The sequence below is a fragment of the Haematobia irritans genome, chromosome 4 (assembly GCF_050003625.1).
Source record: "Haematobia irritans isolate KBUSLIRL chromosome 4, ASM5000362v1, whole genome shotgun sequence".
Classification (NCBI taxonomy): Eukaryota; Metazoa; Arthropoda; class Insecta; order Diptera; family Muscidae; genus Haematobia; species Haematobia irritans.
In genome coordinates, this window is record NC_134400.1 from 219,042,813 (window position 1) to 219,063,916 (window position 21,104).

Sequence of the window (21,104 nt, forward strand, 5' to 3'; positions counted from 1 at the left end):
CCCAATTTGGTTGAAATTTTGCACTAGGAGTACAATTAGTAATATAGTCATATGTGGCAAATTTGGTTGAAATCGGTTCAGATTTAGATATAGCTCCCATATATATTTTTCACCGATCTGGTCATAACTGGCGTGTATATCAACCGATCTTCCTCAAATTCCGTATATCCGAATATTTTATGAGTCTCGAAAAACTTGCAAAATATCAGCAAAATCGGTTCAGATTTGGATATAGCTCCCATATATAGCTTTCGCCCGATTTACACTCATTTGCCCACAGAGGCCAATTTTTTGCTCCGATTTAGTTGAAATTTTGCATAGGGAGTAGAATTTGCGTTGTAACTATGCGTGCCAAATTTCCTTGAAATCGGTTCAGATTTGGATATATCTCCCATATAAAGCTTTCGCCCGATTTACACTCATATGACCACAGAGGCCAATTTTGAACTCCGATTTAGTTGAAATTTTGCACAGGGAGTAGAATTAGCATTGTAGCTGTGCGTGCCAAATTTGGTTGAAATCGGTTCAGATTTAGATATAGCTCCCATATATATGTTTTTCTGATTTCGACAAAAACGGTCAAAATACCAACATTTTCCTTGTAAAATCGCCACTGCTTAGTCGAAAAGTTGTAAAAATGACTCTAATTTTCCTAAACTTCTAATACATATATATCGAGCAATAAATCATAAATAAACTTTTTCGAAGTTTCCTTAAAATTGCTTCAGATTTAAACGTTTCCCATATTTTTTTACTAACATTGTGTTCCACCCTAGTGCATTAGCCGACTTAAATTTTGAGTCTATAGATTTTGTAGAAGTCTATCAAATTCTTCCAGATCGAGTGATATTTAAATGTATGTATTTGGGACAAACCTTTATATATAGCCCCCAACACATTCGACGGATGTGATATGGTATCGAAAATTTAGATCTACAAAGTGGTGCAGGGTATAATATAGTCGGCCCGCCCGACTTTAGACTTTCCTTACATGTTTTAGTTACAAAAATATGAAATCGGCTCCAACTCCAGCAAAATCTTCAGACTCCCATTAGACTGCAATGACGACTTTTTCGAAAACTTTCAACCAATTATCGGAATAAAACAGCTGCTTGTAATAAACCCGTTGAAAATTTAGCTAAACTCTCGCGCTTTTTGATAGTTGTACTTGCTTCCATTATATATTTTTTTTTCTATAAATATATGACATCATTAGCCAAAATTGTCTATAGTTTTCTTTCTATACACTATAAAATAAATATAACCCAGTTTTTTTGTAACCATAAAATTTAAATTCATGAATAGTACCCAGTTGTATGGAAAATGCATTTCAGCCATGGGATTGTCATTGCTTCCCACTAAGAACTTGTGAATGTAACTAAAGAAAAGAACTCCATGTGCGTATTTAATGGCTTAGTTTTTACCAGTCACTCAACAAACAGATGCTCACAAAAGATCTCACAATCACTATTGGACTATGTGGGAAAACCTTCCTACCTATCGTTTGGTAAACTTGAGTTGGCGAATGGCTTGGGGAATTCCATGTAGAATCACACATTAGATGATGTAAAAAAAAAACAGAGTTGCATCAGCATTAACGATTGAAAAGTTTTTAGTAAAGTTTGTAAGCACAAATGCATTTATGAAATAAGAGGAGAGGGAAAATGCTCGCATATGTTGTCATTTATGTTTCCTGCTTAGTCAATGCTTGTCGCAAGGCTAGAATACTATAAAATATTGTCTAAGCTAAGAGTGTCAGAGAAGAGAGTACAAAATTATGAAGCAAGATGAAGAAGTTGGTTTTTGTGCAACGTCTTGCTTATATTAAATGAATCTCGTTTTTACATCACAACCCAGCACAAAAAATTGGAAGTTGTTCTGAAGGAACTTCCAAAAATGTCCTCCCAGAGAAGTTCTTTATTTTAACTACACAGGAAGTTCTTTTAATTCAATTTTTTTAATGTTTTTAATGGTTAATTTTAACTTTTTTGTTTCAAATAGGTTGAATACAAAGTCTTAAAATGGTACAAACTATTTAAATTTTGTTCAAAAAATTTCTAAATTCATTCCAGAAAAATTGTGAATTTTTGAAACTATTTGGGGTCAGACAAGCGTTAGAATGCATTAAAAATCAAAAAAGTATACTTTTTTTTTTTTTCAAATATCACAAAATTTTCCAATATCCATCCAAAAGGCTGAATTCAGATCACACCTTAAGAAGTGATGCAAATTCAGTGCAACGGTGGACATTCGTCTTATGACAAGTCCATGTTAAATTCATCGCTCCTGCGCCAATTTCGCACCACTTCCGGATCCAAAAAGAAAATTTTCATTACTTTTTTGGCAACGCTTTTTTTGCTGAGAAGCTTATTCATGATGTTGCCACGAGTGGCGTCTTCCGAAACTATTTCAGATCAAGGTTTGAAGCTGTTTTAGTGCAATCCAAGCAATTTTATGCGTCGTCTCATGGCAGACGGCAAAATATGAATCCACTGCTTGATAACCGAGACCAAAGTGGATTGCTGCCGACGACAAATACAATCCCAAAGCCCTTACAGTTGATGAAATTCTCTAGGTGTGAATACCTAAGTTAGGCAAATGAGGTCACAGGACCGTCCTATTTATCGAGGAGTGAACATTCATTGTCACCTAAAATTTGGAAGGTTAATCTTTAAGCTATAACAATAAAGGGTGATACGGTCAAAATTTGGTCAAGGGAAAACGCGTGTAAATCGGTGAAATCGTTTATTTAAAAAATCAAATTAAATTTCTTTTGCAAGTGCAATTAGTATAAAATTCAGGAAAAATATTCAGTTAGGCTTTCGCTTTTCCAAATCCGAATTGCCGGGCCTCACGCTCGACACCTGCCATCAGATTTTGTACAGCCACCTTGTCCACCTTCTTCGCCGCAGAAAGCCAATTTGCCTTGAACTGCTGCTCGTCCTTAGCAGTTTTTTGGTCTTCTTTAGGTTCCGCTTGACAATAGCCCAGTATTTCTCAATTGGACGGAGCTCTGGCGTGTTGGGAGGGTTCTTGTCCTTGGGAACCACCTGCACGTTGTTGGCGGCGTACCACTCCATGGCCTTTTTACCGTAATGTCAAGATGCCAAATCCGGCCAAAACAGTACGGAACAACCGTGTTTCTTCAGGAAAGGCAGCAGACGTTTATTCAAACACTCTTTCACGTAAATTTCTTGGTTGACGGTCCCGGAAGCTATGAAAATGCTGCCTTTCAAGCCACAGGTACAGATGGCTTGCCAAACCAGATATTTCTTTGCGAACTTTGACAGTTTTATGTGCTTGAAAATATCTGATACCTTTCCCCTTCCTCTTGCCGTATAAAACTCCTGTCCCGGAAGCTGCTTGTAGTCGGCTTTGACGTAGGTTTCGTCGTCCATTACCACGCAGTCAAACTTCGTCAGCATCGTCGTGTACAGCCTCCGGGATATCGCTTTGGCCGTCCGGCTCGTTTTTTGGCTCGATGCACGGTTGTAGACGATACACCCAGCTTATTTGCGGCATCTCGGAGAGAGAGGTTAGGGTTTCGCTTGAAACTACCGGCAACTCTCTTTGTCGTCTTAGCGGCTTCCGGTTTTCGATTTCCCCCCGATCCAGACTTCCTAGCTGTCGACAAACGTTCCCCAAACACTTTAATTACATTTGTAACGGTTGATTTGGCAACTTTTAGCGATTTTGCCAGCTTTGCGTGCGAGTAGCTCGGATTTTCGCGATGTGCGAGCAAAATTTTGATACGCTGCTCTTCTTGCTTGGACGGCATTTTAAGTGAATTCCAAAATCAAAATAGGAGCAACATTCTACACACACACACCTTCAAAATGAGGGGTGTTCAGGTTTTTTAAATGCAAAATTGAAAGAAATACGTCAAGTTTATATTGACCAAATTTTGACCGTATCACCCTTTAATAAGCAAATGTCTCAAAACATTTTTCCATTTTTTAGATATGTCCACTTTTCAGAGTGTCCCGATTTGAGAGGCTTTATTGTATAACAGTTTTCATAGATACAATTGTGCATTTTTTTTTTGTAAATAAAATCTTAATTAAACTAAGAATCATTTAATATCGTATTAATCAAAAATCACTTCATAAAATTGATCATTAAATGGCGAAAGTCAATTTATCTACTACAAAAATCCTTGCATACTTTCAGACGCCACATATTTTCGCTATAGAGTATCGTAAACTCCTTTATTTATCAAGGCACAAATTATGGGTTAAAATTGAGAACAATGTCCCACATAATCACAAATAGGTGTCACAATAATATAAAAGGAATTCATTTAGAAGCATAAATATATCATAAAAAAGTGGAAATTTTGATACTAAAAGGGAATAAGGGAAACATTGAGTGTGTCGTATGAGAGCAAAGATTAACTGATAAATCGCCACTTGTCTACTTTTTTGTAGACCCAAAACACCTTCGTTAAGACTTAAGACAAACTATCATGTACTACTCCCGATTCTATGTTTACTTCAACCATAAGTCACCCCTCTCTTATAGCCGAATCCGACAGTATGCCAGATTTTCTATGTCAATCTCTTCGAGAAGGTATATTTTTTCCTCAAGGTTTAAAATTGAGTCTTTATCCAGGCTTGCGCTATCGCGTGTTGGGGAAGATCGCATTATCGACCTCGTATTTTTAAAATGTCTTCGCCGTATACACATACTGCATCTTCCTCATTTATAATTTTCATATAAAGAAGGCACAACCAGTAACCATTAGGCCTACAGACTCCCAGATTCCTCTGCAAAAGTTGAGAATGCCAAATGCTTCTTCCTTCATGCCACACTCATCTTCTCATACTAACCTCAAAGCTAAGTGATCTATATATTTAGTCATAAAAAATTATTAAACATAAATTAATAGAAAATATTTCCATGAAATACAAAGTTGATTATGATGCTGATGATACATAACCAAAGTTGCGATCCCGGCAAACTAAAGATGTGCCATAAATGAGCATTGTCTACAAATTTCTATGGCAATTTAGTCTGCGTTAAAAGAAGAGCAATAAACTTGCTTCCATTCCATGTCCGATATTGCGTGATTCAAAATTGTAGCACAAGTAAATTAATTCGTCTGCAGTCTCTTGCCTCATCTCGAATCTGTCATGGGGGCATGTTTTGTGCATGTTAGATTACGTCGTTGGTGGGGAGGGTGGTAAAAAAGGCAACAACAACTTGTCGTCTTTACCGCTTATGTCGATTGCAACATCGACGACGATTTCAGTCAGTCAGTGTGCTACTCAAAACCGGCATTTTTCTGTTGCACTCTTTATTTTTTACCTCTGCCACCAGGCATTAACAATTATAGCCACTCTATAAGGCCTATGAGCCAAAGCCATAAAAACACCCAGCAAAGCACAGTAGCTGAAACATGATGCACCACCACCAGATCACTATGTGTATTTGGCCATTTGTCCATGTTTGTAGATTGTTTGTTTGATTTTGTCATAAGGTTGCTTTGATTCCTTGCTTGCTGGCGCTGCTACCCAAGATGGTGAAACAGGAAGTTGCGTTTTCATCACTCTTCCCGATGAAGAGATTAAACCACTACGTACTAGCCGATGCTATTTATTGCACATTAGCCAAGTTTGGATTTTTGTTTGGTGATGACAGCGATCGTCGCAAAATGTGTATGTGACAATACCGATAAGATCATGATCAGAAAATATTAGATAATTGTGATTGTTGATATTGTTTCACTAAAGTAGTTACCAAAAACGAAATATGACATTTTGATTTGTAATCACTCATACGGACGGACATTGTTTTAAGTATTTTTATAAAATTAATAGAAAAAATATCCCTAAAAGTCTAAAAAAGTATAAGAAAAAATATGATTTATAGTAAAAGTGGCATATTCTTGAAAAGGTGGCGCAAAGAGTAACATTTTCTATCATTTTGGATTACATTCACATATGTCACTTTTTACCTAATTAGATTTGAGATATGTATAATAAATGTAGTGTAATATTTGCCGAAAATGTTAAAATTGACAATCATTGAGGTATCTGTTCATGACCTCATATCCATTGCAAAATCACAACAGGTAAAAAATTACCCTTTATATCACCTACTACCAAAAATTAAAAGAAATGTGTTAATTCTTTTATTAAGATTTTCTTATAAAAGTTGCCATACAACAAAAATTATCATGTTTCGTTAAACTTTCTTATATGGGATGTGCTTATATCCCCTATCTAATGTATAAAGTGCCACATATGAATCGAGATGTAATATAGAAAATGTACAAAGTATTTTATTTTTGCCACTTAAATGCACTGGTGTCATATTACAAAACCGCCAATCTAAATGCAATTCCTTCCCCGCTCTCCCTGTTTTACTCTTACCGCACCAAAAATAGTACTGCAATTTATATTCTGTCGGTTACAGTTTCTTGTTTCTTTTTACCATTTCTATTCATAATCAATAATTTTTGTTTTATTTTTTTTTTATCGTTTCAGCTAAAAAACAAAACGGTGCTGCATTGCGTACAAATAGTTTAGGTTCTGGTACACGCACACCACCTCTGGAGCGTAAAAGTAAATTAAGCGCTTTGGGGCGTTTCTTCAAACCCTGGAAATGGCGGCGGAAAAAGAAAAGCGAAAAATTCGAAGCAGCCTCAAAGTGTAAGTTATAGAATTACAATAAATATATTTTAAATCTAACTTAAATTTACTGGTAATCGTGAAGACCAGTAAGGAAAATGTTGGAAAAGGTCACTTCTTTGACATATTTGAAGATCTATCTACTATCAATCGCTGCTATCAATCACTAATAAGTATGAATTGAGGCGGCTGTACTTGCCTGATCTTAGTTGGGCCAAAACTACCCTTGTCTGCCGTGGGAGGTCTCTCTCCTCCGGTGCTATGGGCGGCGGTCGAACTCCGAGAACAGGATTAACCTAGTAGCTTCTCACCGCTTCAGCTGCAGTATCGTCATGAATCCTGTTCAGACCTGTTTTGTACGCTGCCTGATCTAGAGGCTCTCTTTTGTAACGCTGGATCTCGGGCTCTAGAAGGTGAAGATCAACCCTTACATTTCTGGGTGGAGGTTGTCTATCCACAAGATGCTGATTCGGGTGACAACTTCGATGGCAACCCAAGAGGTACTGCTTTGACAACATGTAGTTGTGTCGACGCACTGGGATGATCTTAGTCTCCGCATAAAGGTGATCCAGGGGTGTACTGCGGAGACATCCTGTTGCTGTTCTAAGGGCAGCGTTCTGACAGGTCTGCATGTTATTCCACTGCGTATCGCTCGTTAGAGTTGTCCACACTGGCGCTGCATAGTTTACCACTGACCGGCCAATTGCCTTATAACATATGTAGTTACCAAGGTTTCTTTGTCCGCACCCCAAGTGCTGCCGGCAAGCGACTTGAGGTCCTTGTTTCTATTAGAGGTGTGCACGTGAGTAGTATTTTACTCACGCTCACGCACACTCACGATGGAAAAATCTTACTCACGCACACTCACGCACGATATTGTTTGGTAGGACTCACGCTCACGCACACTCACGAAAAGAAAATGTGTACTCACGCACACTCACGCACGAAAATGTCGTGACTCACGAAAATACCGTGACTCACGAAAAATATCGTGACTCACGAAAAATGTCGTGACTCACGAACAATTTTTTGAGTAATTTACCTTAGCGACGTGTCTGAAAACATGAGCATTATTAAAATCGAGAGCGTTATTACACTCTTAACATCCCAGCTGTCACTAAAATTGTAAATGAATATAAGTCTTAAGCGTTTTATGTCGGTGAGCGGGATTATTTTCGTGAGCGTAAATCTTTACTCACGCACACTCACGAAGATAATATTTTCGTGACTCACACTCACGCACGACATTTTGGTACGTTAATCACGCTCACGCACACTCACGCCGTTGCCATGAGCGTGACTCACGACTCACGCGTGAGTCACGAAAATTTTCGTGAGTCACGACAATTTCGTGTCACGTGCACACCTCTAGTTTCTATCGCGGAGCTTATCACAAATTGCAGCATGGACGGACGACTTAAAAAGGCTGTCGAATGTGACCCCGAGAATCTTGGGGTTATTTTATTGTCGGAATTGTTTCGCCATCGACTCTGACATTCAACTGCCTGCGTGAATAGTGTGGCTGAAGATTTGGTGAGAGATATCCTCAAATTTATTGCAGTGAAATAACTGGTAAGATCAGCGAGGTAGACATTCAACCGATCGCAAATGTCATCAACAATGGGACCGGTCAGGAGGGGGTGGAATCGAGGACAGGTACACGCTCACAAAAAATCGCTTCTGTAACATATACTCCCAAACATATTTTGCTTCAAGCATATACATTTTTGGGTATTGCCCAAACATTTATATGTTTGATCTCTTCCAATATATAATATGTTTGAAAGCATATTGGTCTAAACAATATATGTTTGGGTAGTCTAAGTTCCAAACATTTTGTATTTTTGCATCCAAGTTCAATAATGTTGTCTTCCAAAAAACAATATGTTATTATATGAACATATAATATGTTTGGAAGCATTTTGCACCCAAAATTATTATATGCTTAAAAAAAATTCTCAAAATTTTATTTATTTATTTATATATTTACAATCATAATGAATTATGAAAATAAACAGGTAATATAGGTGCTAACAACATAGGTTTTCGACCTGAATGCTCAAAATTTTGTTTCTGCCCAATTGTATATTCCCCCACATCTTTCTCACTTCCACGAGATTTTTTAGTTCTTAGCACATTTTTCTGTAATACAAACATTGTAGAAAAAATTATTCAATTGTATGATTTTTTTATTTTAATTTTACCTTTTGCCGGGCGGGGATTCGAACAGCGGACCACACAGTTTGTAAGGATCAAAGAAGTAGCTGATCAATTGCCCAAGGAAAACTAAAATGTTAATTTTGTAATAACAAGCAACAACCACCAACTTAATTCAATATCGCTCCCTGTTAAATAGCGCTCCAAGCTACTAAACACATATATGTTTATAGGCTATTTCTAAATTAATATATGTTTGCATCCAAGCTTTTTATATTTACAAACATTTTATGTCCCAAACATAATATATTCTAACATATTAACATATATGTCCCAAACATGTTATGCTATTTTATGAACATTATATGCTTGCACTCAAAAATATTGTGTTTAAAAATTTGTGTTCCAAACATATAATGTTTATAGCCAAACATATGAGAAACAGTCTTTTTCATCCGTGTAGAAGTTAAACAGTGCCGTAGATATCACCCCGCCCTGGGGAACTCCCGTTTAACTCTACGGGGTTTTGACATCTTGTCCCTGAATTCCACATACGACTGGCGTCCACACATATAATTCAGAACCCAACGCTTCGTTCGTGCCGATAGGGACGTATTCTCGATGTCCTCAAATAATGTGGCATGGTTGACCGTATCGGACGCTTTCGATAGGTCAAGCGCCACGAGGACCGTCCTATGACACGGCTTGGGCTGATTAAGTCCCCTATTGATATGTGTCGAAATGGCATGTAACAAGTTGGCTGATAAGTCCCCGGTCTAACAAATAAAAAAACATTTTTTTTGGTCAAAATTCGTTTTTATTATTCAACAAAGTTCCCTTCAAGAGCTATACAACGATTATAACGACCTTCAATTTTTTTGATACCATTTTGGCACTACTCCTTCGGTTTTGCCTCAAAATAGGCCTCAGTTTCGGCGATCACCTCTTCATTGCAGCCAAATTTTTTCTCTGCGAGCATCCTTTTGAGGTCTGAAAACAAGAAAAAGTCGCTGGGGGCCAGATCTGGAGAATACGGTGGGTGGGGAAGCAATTCGAAGCCCAATTCATGAATTTTTGCCATCGTTCTCAATGACTTGTGGCATGGTGCGTTGTCTTGGTGGAACAACACTTTTTTCTTCTTCATATGGGGCCGTTTTGCCGTGATTTCGACCTTCAAACGCTCCAATAACGCCATATAATAGTCATTCCATGCGCATCCCAAAAAACAGAGGCCATTACTTTGCCGGCGGACTTTTGAGTCTTTCCACGCTTCGTAGACGGTTCACCGGTCGCTGTCCACTCAACCGACTGTCGATTGGACTCAAGAGTGTAGTGATGGAGCCATGTTTCATCCATTGTCACATATCGACGGAAAAACCCGTGGATTTTTTTGATGTTTTCGTCGGTAACCACCTCTTTCGGGCGTCCACTGCGTTCACAGTCCTCCGTGTCATTTAACCACGCTTGAATTTTGCATACCAATCAATTATTGTTGATTTCCCTGGGGCATAGCCCGGAAACTCATTATCAAGCCAAGTTTTTGCTTCTACCGTATTTTTTCCCTTCAGAAAACAGTATTTTATCAAAACACGAAATTCCTTTTTTTCCATTTTTTTTTTCACAATAACAAAAGTTGCTTCACAAAAGACGCTCTATCTCACAAACTAATTGACTTACAGACGTCAAATTTTGACACAAATCATTTGAAGGTTGGTACTATATAAAAATAATATGCATTTAATACTAGCGACGCCATCTATGTGTCAGACCGGGGACTTATCAGCCAACCTGTTAAGGCTGTCGTCGTACTGTGTACCTTACGGAAACCATGTTGATGGTGGGCAGCTGGAAAATTCTCCACAAGGCTGGGGAGAAGTAGTGCCTCAAGTGTCTTGGCTACTGGCGAGAGAAAATGTTCTAAAATGTTGATCATTTGAAATTGACAGACTGGCATGACGGATATATTATACCTTTTGTCCAATTTGTAAATTATCAAAAATTTCCGAGTAGTCAGAGATTGGGTCCGGGAAAGTCACAATACATAGAGATATTCAGTTGGTTCATGAACTTAAATTTTAAAAGGTAAATCAATAAATTTTAATTTATTTGTCTTAAGTAGTTTCATCAATGAGTTAGGAATTTTTGTGAAGAATTTTAATTTAAGTTGAGGTTTTTTGGGGATAAAAAGAGTTCCAATTTGCGGCGAAGACATATTGGTAACACTGGGTTCAATCATTGAGATTTTGGTATGCAAACTTATTTTTGGGACTTCACAACAGTCTTCAAACACTAAATTTTCGGTCTTCACTGATACTAAAGAGTTGAACTGATGACTCTAAAAGAGAATTGAACTAAGAGTTGAACCTACTAAGTATAATACGATATTATTTTAGATTTTTTATGATTTAATTACATATTACAACTTTTTAAATACTAATGTTGAAAATGTTGTTTTTAATTATATTTTGCAGCCCTTGAAAGAAAAATATCAGTACGTGCCAATCGTGAAGAACTTGTTCAAAAAGGTATCTTATTACCAGAAAGCCCACTGGGGAATATACAAGAACCAGGTAAGATTTCAAGAATATCAATATTTCAAAGAAAATTTGATTATAAATTAATTTTTGTAACTAATACAATTTCTTCGCATAGAGAAATGGATCATCTATGCAATCTTTAGTCTATGCTTAATATTAGTAACGTGCGCGTATTCATACCTATACCTATATGGGGTTATACCTACACGCAAAGAAAAAAAACTTTGGAAAACGTGTACCGAAAACGTTTTTCTTTTGTTAGAGTTTTTTGAATTGCTTCGAAAATTTTAAACTTTTATCACAAAAAAAAAAAAAATTCGTTTGTTACAAAATTTTTATTTTTTCAATAAAAAAAGTTATTTTTGAAACAACAACACAGTCCATTTCCTTTATATCAAACACTGTTCTTTTCTGACTTTAGGTCTTTAATAAGACACATTTTAAAGTTCAAAATTTAATATAGTACAATGTAATGTTGAACATTTTTTCGTAATCTTCCGAACCTATCTGGAATATATGCAAAAAAAAAAAACAAACAAAAAAAAACTTTGGTCGAAGCAGGGATCGAACCCACGACCCTTGGCATGCAAGTCGGACGTAGCAACCACTGCTCCACGGTGCCAAACTAAATGTTTGTTTCTGTTAAATAAACTTTGTTTATTCGGTTCGTGGGCGCCGCAAGCTATGCTATATAAATATAACTTATATGGATATTTATCTATTGATGACCATAACAGGTACATAGCTCAGTGGTGAGTGTGTTGGCTTACAAAGTGCATGGTCCGCGGTTCGATTCTCCGTCCAGGCGAAAGGTAAAAAAATTTTAAAAATTTATAAAATCGTATAATTTCTTCTACATTGTTGGTATTACAGGAAAAGGTGTTAAGAACTAAAAAACCTCGTGGATGTGAGAAAGTTGTGAAGGAAAATGTAATTAGCAAGAAAACAATTTTTTTTGAGTAAGTCTTTATGAAATTGTTTTTACATCCTGGAAAAGAATAAAAGTTTATCACAAAAAGTATATACTTTTCTTCCAAATACACTTCCTTACAGTGAAAAGCAAATGAGAAACGAACTTTGTTTGTCTAAAATTTCGTTTGGGAGGAAAGAATTATTTTTTTGCGTGTATGTAAAGTCTTAATCTAACCTAATCCATATTTATTAGCTACGCAAATATAGAGATTTATCCAATCCAATCAATACGGAGACATTGGCTGAATCATAAATAACACATTCCAAGGGACATTTGTCTATAATAAGATGCAGAGTATTGCAATTCCATGCATTTTTATTGAGCTAAATTTTCTACTATTGCATTGGCATATGATTCTAAATGCCAATATCCTGAGAAATGGCTTTGCTGCAGAATTTGCAAGCATTCTCTTAGGTATTGAAATCCTGACGTTTATGCTTTTTGCAGCCTTTCCTCTTCTCAATTAAATATTCCGAAAGTGTTTCTCCAGCATTATGTCCATCAATTAGTAGATAGCTGTGAGTGTACTAACAACTAAGATTCCAATATCGAGATGTGATGGCAGTACAAACAACAAATGCTTAATGAAATCAACGGACATCAGCTAAAAGGATTCATACTAACAGGATTAACGTTAGCGACATTATTTTAAACGAGTTAAGCTTCATGCGCACATGTGCAATGGAAGTTCTGCATATGCTTGCTTAGATTAGAGTTGGTTTGTTGTCATCAACAATTATGTTGATGCGGCCTGAGTTGAATACATAATTGAATGCAATGATTGTTATAATATGCTAGTAGTGAGTAAAGATTTTTTTTTATCGAGAAGCCTAAATGATCGGTGTAAAAATAGACGACTTTGACAATGTATTTCGAAGGAAAAATATCTAGAAAATACAAGAACACATAGGAAAGAGCTAAAATAGTGAAGAGTCGACTATATATATGTAGTACCACGAATCCAGTCTATTGAATTGAAGGTATTCGATAGTGGACAGATATATACTTTAGTGGTGCAAATTTTGATTACGTTTGACTTTAATCACAACCAGGTTAAGTTAGGTGGCAGCCCGATGTATCAGGCTCACTTGGACTCCCAGAAAAAAATTGGAAGTTCTTCTCAAGGCACAACTTTAAAATAACTTCCAAAAATGCTCTCCCAAAATGTTCTTTATTTTAACTGCACAGGAAGTTCATTTGAATCAATTTCTTTAAAACTCGTTTTTTTCATATTTTTAATGGGAAATTTATTTTTTCTTTTTGTGTTTCAAATAGATTAAAAACAGATTAAGAATTAATAAAATGGTACAAATTATTTAAATTTAGCCGCAAAAAAATGCTAACTCCTTTGTAGAAAAATTTCGTATTTTTGAAAATATTGGATCACAAAAGTTCTAGACAGGCGTGTTATAATGCATTAAAAATCATAAAAAAATTAAAAATTATTTATTTGTCAAAATATTACAAAATTTCTTAATTCACATCCAAAACACTGAATTCGCCTCACACCTTAAGAAGTGATGCAAATTCAGTTCAGCGGCTGTTGAAATGGTGGACATCCGTCCTATGACAAGCCAAGCATATATCACAAAAATGTACCGTTCTAAATTTTGAGTAAATCAAGAAGTTGAAGGGTGATTTATTTTCTGAGAAAAAAAATTCCTATAGTAATTGCCAATTTATAATGCGAGGAATTCAAAATCCTAAGTTTACCATACAGTCGTTTATATTTCGAAAAAAGTGCACGTTTTATAAGAATCGCCATACATTTGTTTGTTGTTTGGGCAAGCGGGAGTTTCTTATTTGGGGGATTCTTCCTTTTATTTTGTACCGGAACTCCCCTTGCTGTCTTTTTATACCCTGCGCCACACTGTGGAACAGGTTATTATAAGTTTGTGCATATGTTTGCAACACCCAGAAGGAGACGAGATAGACACATGGTGTCTTTGGCGAAAATGCTCAGGGTGGGCTCCTGAGTCGATATAGCCATGTCCGTCTGTCCGTCTGTCCGTGAACACTTTTTTGTAATCAAAGTCTAGGTCGCAGTTTTAGTCCAATCGACTGCAAATTTGGCACAAGTATGTGTTTTAACTCAGAATAGAACCTATTGATTTTGGAAGAAATCGGTTCAGATTTAGATATGGGTCCCATATATATCTTTCGACCGATATGGACTAATACGGTCCCAGAAGCCAGAGTTTTACCCTAATTTGCTAAAATTTTGCACAAGAAGAACAATTAGTACTATAGTCAAGTGTGACAAATTTTATTGAAATCGCTTCAGATTTAGATATAGCTCCCATATATATCTTTCGACCGATATGGACTAATACGGTCCCAGAAGCCAGAGTTTTACCCCAATTTGGTTGAAATTTTGCACTAGGAGTACAATTAGTAGTGTAGTCAAGTGTGCCAAATTTTATTGAAATCGGTTCAGATTTAGATATAGCTCTCGCCCGATTTACACTCATATGACTACAGAGGCCAATTTTTTGCTCCGATTTAGTTGAAATGTTCCACAGGGAGTGGAATTAGCATTGTAGCTATGCATGCCAAATTTGGTTGAAATCGGTTCAGATTTAGATATATCTCCCATATATAGCTTTCGCCCGATTTACACTCATACGTCCACAGAAGCCAATTGTTTGCTCCGATTTAGTTGAAATTTTGCACAGGGAGTGGAATTAGCATTGTAGTTATGCGTTGAAATCGGTTCAGATTTAGATATAGCTCCCATATATATGTTTTTCTGATTTCGACAAATATGGTCAAAATACCAACATTTTCCTTGTAAAATCGCCACTGCTTAGTCCAAAAGTTGTAAAAATGACTCTAATTTTCTTATACTGCTAATACATATATATCGAGCGATAAATCATAAATAAACTTTTGGAAAGTTTCCTTAAAAGTGCCTCAGATTTAAATGTTTCCCATATTTTTTTACTAACATTGCGTTCCACCTTAGTGCATTAGTCGACTTAAATTTTGAGTCTATAGATTTTTTAGAAGTCTATAAAATTCTTTCCAGATCGAGTGATATTTAAATGTATGTATTTGGGACAAACCTTTATATATAGCACCCAACACATTTGACAGATGTCATATGGTATCGAAAATTTAGATGTACAAAGTGGTGCAGCGTATAATATAGTCGGCCCCGCCCGACTTTAGACTTTCCTTACTTGTTGAAAAATCAATTTAGGATATCCAACCTGGCAGAACATTATACTAAATCTGTCATATTGATAATATTCACCAATATATTCCATATTTCTACCATAAATTGACTTAAATAACCAAGTGATGATGGCTACGCAAGTGAATTGCTAACTTTTAAGCAATTCAATTAAGATGGGTAACACTACAGCGTAGGTGTTTCATACTATTGGCTACTAGGTGGAGCTAACGTCAATAAGTTGTATGTGACGAGTTGATTTAAACGATAAAGTGATAACTACCCAAATTAGTTGCCAATCTTATGATACAGTTGTTAGATATTGGTAACACGAATCAATGTACGTACACTATTCACCACTAGATGGCGTTTGTTTGAGTGTTGTATTTTAATTGTTTTTGCAATGCAAATATACATAAACATAAAAAACATAAACAATGTTTATTAAATGTTTTGTAACTTGAAAATTTTTTATTATAATTCAAGTTGATGAAAAAAAGAGTTGACTGTATTTTCCTTATAAATTTATTTGGTGATGCAAACTTATTGACGATCAAACTATAAGTGAATTTCTATTGTTACTACAATTATTAGCACGACTTCGTTACATGGGTGGTTAATGTAAATTTTTAATATTCTATGTTCTAGCGGTATGCAAAAGCATATAAAAAAGAGAGCAAAAAAAAAAAACAATAACTTATATACTAGCATAATAGGTAGAAAATCATACGATGGTTATTGCTGTTTGTTGCTGCTACACTGATCAATGCGATTAAACATTAGTCTTATGGTATAGGGGCAAATTAACTTTACTGGTACAAAGTAATAAGAGGTTGGTTGATAAGCCCCCGGTCTAACAAAGAAAAACACATTTTTTTTGTCAAAATTCGTTTTTATTATTCAACATAGTTCCCTTCAAGAGCGATACAACGATTATAACGACCTCCAAATTTTTTGATACCATTTTGGTAGTACTCCTTCGGTTTTGCCTCAAAATAGGCCTCAGTTTCGGCGATCACCTCTTCATTGTGGGAGCCACCGTGGTGCAATGGTTAGCATGCCCGCCTTGCATACACAAGGTCGTGGGTTCGATTCCTGCTACGACCGAACACCAAAAAGTTTTTCAGCGGTGGATTATCCCACCTCAGTAATGCTGGTGACATTTCTGAGGGTTTCAAAGCTTCTCTAAGTGGTTTCACTGGAATGTGGAACGCCGTTCGGACTCGGCTATAAAAAGGAGGTCCCTTGTCATTGAGCTTAACATGGAATCGGGCAGCACTCAGTGATAAGAGAGAAGTTCACCACTGTGGTATCACAATGGACTGAATAGTCTAAGTGAGCCTGATACATCGGGCTGCCACATAACCTAACCTAACCTAACCTCTTCATTGTAGCCAAATTTTTTCCCTGCGAGCATCCTTTTGAGGTCTGAGAACAAGAAAAACTCGCTGGGGGCCAGATCTGGAGAATACGGTGGGTGGGGAAGCAATTCGAAGCCCAATTCATGAATTTTTGCCATCGTTCTCAATGGTTTGTGGCACGGTGCGTTGTCTTGGTGGAACAACACTTTTTTCTTCTTTATATGGGGCCGTTTTGCCGCGATTTCGACCTTCAAACGCTCCAATAACGCCATATAAAAGTCACTGTTGATGGTTTTTCCCTTCTCAAGATAATCGATAAAAATTATTTCCACGCTTCGGAGACGGTTCACCGGTCGCTGTCCACTCAGCCGACTGTCGATTGGACTCAGGAGTGTAGTCATGGAGCCATGTTTATTCCATTGTCACATATCGACGGAAAAACTCGGGTGTATTACGAGTTAACAGCTGCAAACACCGCTCAGAATCATCAACACGTTGTTGTTTTTGGTCAAATGTGAGCTCGCGCGGCACCCATTTTGCACAGAGCTTCCGCATATCCAAATATTGATGAATGATATGACCAATACGTTCCTTTGTTATCTTTAAGGCCTCTGCTATCTCGATCAACTTCATTTTACTGTCATTCAAAATCATTTTGTGGATTTTTTTGATGTTTTCGTCGGTAACCACCTCTTTCGGGCGTCCACTGCGTTCACCGTCCTCCGTGCTCATTTCACCACGCTTGAATTTTGCATACCAATCAATTATTGTTAATTTCCCTGGGGCAGAGTCTGGAAACTCATTATCAAGCCAAGTTTTTGCTTCCACCGTATTTTTTCCCTTCAGAAAACATTATTTTATCAAAACACGAAATTCCTTTTTTTCATTTTTTCACAAAAGACGCTCTATCTCACAAACTAATTGACTTACAGACGTCAAATTTTGACACGTATCATTTGAAGGTTGGTACTATATAAAACTGATATGCATTTAATACTAGCGACGCCATCTATGTGTCAGACCGGGGACTTATCAGCCAACCTGTTATATTATATCTTACATCTTTTGTCAAATATTTTGTTATTTGTTCCACATAAAATGTCTTAAAACAAGTTTCATGAACTTTCAATTTACAGGTGAGGAATCTTATTTCAATGATTCAACCGGCGTTAATAATTCTACCGCAAATGGCTCGATATTATCATCAGCCATTCCAAGCAATTCCATTTTAGCCAATGCCTCTTCGGGTAATGGTGGTAGTACTAGTATTAATTCTGCTCTGACCCAACAACAACAACATCAGCAGCAGCAGCAACACCAACAACAGCAGCACCAGTCAAATCAGCAACAACAACAAGGAAATAGTTCTTTGGCATCATTACAACAATTTCAATGTAATGCAATACATAATGGCAATAATAGTGGGGCAGGTGGTGATACCACACCCACTATGGCTAAGGCATCCTTTGGCGGTACTCTGCCCAAGACCAGTGGGACTTCAAATAATAACAATACAATTTCCTCAAATGCGAGTGAAACGATTTCCGTTGGCGGTAGCAATTATGTGCCGCACTCGCCCTCGTTGGGTGCCATACAAACGACAACAGCACCATTGACACCATTGGCCCAGCATCATCAAGCACTGGCGCAACAGTTGCAACAACGATTTGCCATCAGCAGCAATAATAATGGTGAGTTTATGTTTTCGTTTGTTTATTTTGTACATTTAAGTTTTGGTTATTTCGCTTAAGGGGTTATTTAGTTACAAGTTTTTTTTTTTAATTTATTTATATTTTTTATTTATATTTTATTTAACGGCGGATGCCATTAAAAATTAGGAGAACATTTTAATTTCAGACAATATTTTTAGTATTTATACTGAACAAATATTGTCGTGAGCACTAGGTCCGTCAAGTACGAATTCGAGTTTTTCTTAGCAACAAAAGACGCATTTCTCTGATGCAAAGTATTTTTTATTGCCGAAAAGTCCTTAAAATATTCAACGAAGCCATTTTGTCCTTAGATTTAAGAGATTTGATTTTAAACTGGGTATTCTTTACAACTGAGGTCAATTTGTCCAAAAAATTTGTAAATAAATCTTTGAAATTATTGAAATCGTCTCGTCGTAAATTCGACGAAATTTTTGTAACTTTACTATGAAGCTAAAATCTATTCAAAAAAGATGATGACTTTCAAGTCTAGTTATACCCTTCACCATAGGATGGGGGGTATATTAACTTTGTCATTCCGAAATCGAAATATTGCTCTAAGACCCCATAAAGTATATATATTCTGGGTCGTGGTGAAATTCTGAGTCGATCTGAGCATGTCCGTCCGTCCGTCTGTTGAAATCACGCTAACTTCCGAACGAACCAAGCTATCGACTTGAAACTTGGCACAAGTAGTTGTTATTGATGTAGGTCGGATGGTATTGCAAATGGGCCATATCGGTCCACTTTTACGTATAACCCCCATATAAACGGACCCCCAAATTTGGCTTGCGAGGCCTCTAAGAGAAGCAAATTTCATCCGATCCGGCTGAAATTTGGTACATGGTGTTAGTATATGGTCTCTAACAACCATGCAAAAATTGGTCAACATCGGTTCATAATTATATATAGCCCCCATATAAACCGATCCCCCTATTTGGCTTGCAGAGCCTCTAAGAGAAACAAATTTCATCGGATTCGGCTGAAATTTGGTACATGATGTTAGTATATGGTCTCTAATGACCATGCAAAAATTGGTTCATATCGGTCCATAATTATATATAGGCCCCATATAAACCGATCACCAGCTTTGACCTCCGAAGCCTCTTGGAAGACCAAAATTCATCTGATTCAGTTGAAATTTGGTACGTGATGTTAATATATGGCCTCGAACACCCATGCATAGGCCCCATATAAACCGATCACCAGCTTTGACCTTCGGAGCAACTTGGAAGAGCAAAATTCTTCCCATTCGGTTGAAATTTGGTACGTGATGTTAGTATACGGTATCCAACAACCATGCAGGAATTGGTTCCTATCAGTCCATAATTATATATAGCTCCCATATAAACCGATCGCCAGATTTGACCTCCGGTGCCTTTTGGAGAAGCAAAATTCATCCGATCTGGTTGAAATTTGGTACGTGGTAGTAGTATATGATATTTAACAACCATGCAGGAATTGGTTCACATCAGTCCATAATTATATATAGCCCTTATATAAACCGATCCCCAGATTTGACCTCCGGTGCCTTATGGGGAAGCAAAATTCATCCGATCTGGTTGAAATTTGGTACGTGGTGGTAGTATATGATATTTAACAACCATGCCAAAAGTGGTCCATATCAGTCCATAATCATTGATAGCCCCCATATAAACCGATCCCGAGATTTGGTTTTGGAGCCTCTTGGAAGAGCAAATTTCATCCGAGTGAGTTGAAATTTGTGCATGACAGTCTTTCGTAGAAGTTTCTACGCAATCCATGGTGGAGGGTACATAAGATTCGGCCTGGCCCAACTTACGGCCGTATATACTTGTTTGAATTTAGAATTTTCAGTTTTGATTAGCAAGTTTATATAGAAATTTGATATTGCATGAGAAAAACCAAACAGAATAACGAATGAATTAAAATTTCATGTCCTAGTATAAAATGCAATAAACTTAAATTTAAAAGTGAATTGCTTCGTAAATATATCCTTAGTATAATTCTTCTTTGGCACGGAATTTATACCTTAGGTTAGGTTAGGTTAGGTAATGTGGCAGCCCGATGTATCAGGCTCACTTAGACTATTCAGTCCATTGTGATACCACAGTGGTGAACTTCTCTCTTGTCACCGAGTGCTGCCCGATTCCATGTTAAGCTCAATGACAAGGGACCTCCTTTTATAGCCGAGTCCGAACGGCGTTCCACATCGCAGTGAAACCACTTAGAGAAGCTTTGAAACCCTCAGTAATATCACCAGCATTACTGAGGTGGGATAATCCACCGCTGAAAAACTTTTCGGTGTTCGGTCGTAGCAGGAATCGAACCCACGACCTTGTGTATGCAAGGCGGACATGCTAACCATTGCACCACGGTGGCTCCCTAAATTTATACCTTAGTGTAAAGCCAAAATCTTTGGAACCGCGCAAGCTTTTTTTCGGTGTAGTTTCTATACTATAAGCGAACAAAGATGTTGTTTTCTAGGCAAACATATACATGCTGATAATATTTTGTAAATTGGCACGCCGAATTTTCATATTTATTTTGTTACATTTATATGTTGCATTGAATATCATTG

General features: G+C 37.0%; 1 protein-coding gene across 6 annotated transcripts in view; it reads left to right on the forward strand.

Annotated features, from left to right (window-relative positions):
• The window catches only part of LOC142236606 (uncharacterized), a 747,498-nt gene that overhangs the window by 285,864 nt on the left and 440,530 nt on the right, over positions 1-21,104 (forward strand). For 5 of the 6 annotated variants that reach the window (XM_075307833.1, XM_075307832.1, XM_075307831.1 and 2 more), the window contains 3 exons: positions 6,489-6,653; positions 11,261-11,359; positions 17,972-18,526. In XM_075307833.1, coding sequence (XP_075163948.1) covers positions 6,489-6,653; positions 11,261-11,359; positions 17,972-18,526 — 819 coding nt within the window. The remainder of the gene's footprint in view (positions 1-6,488; positions 6,654-11,260; positions 11,360-17,971; positions 18,527-21,104) is intronic. The other variant, XM_075307834.1, reaches the window with a different exon arrangement.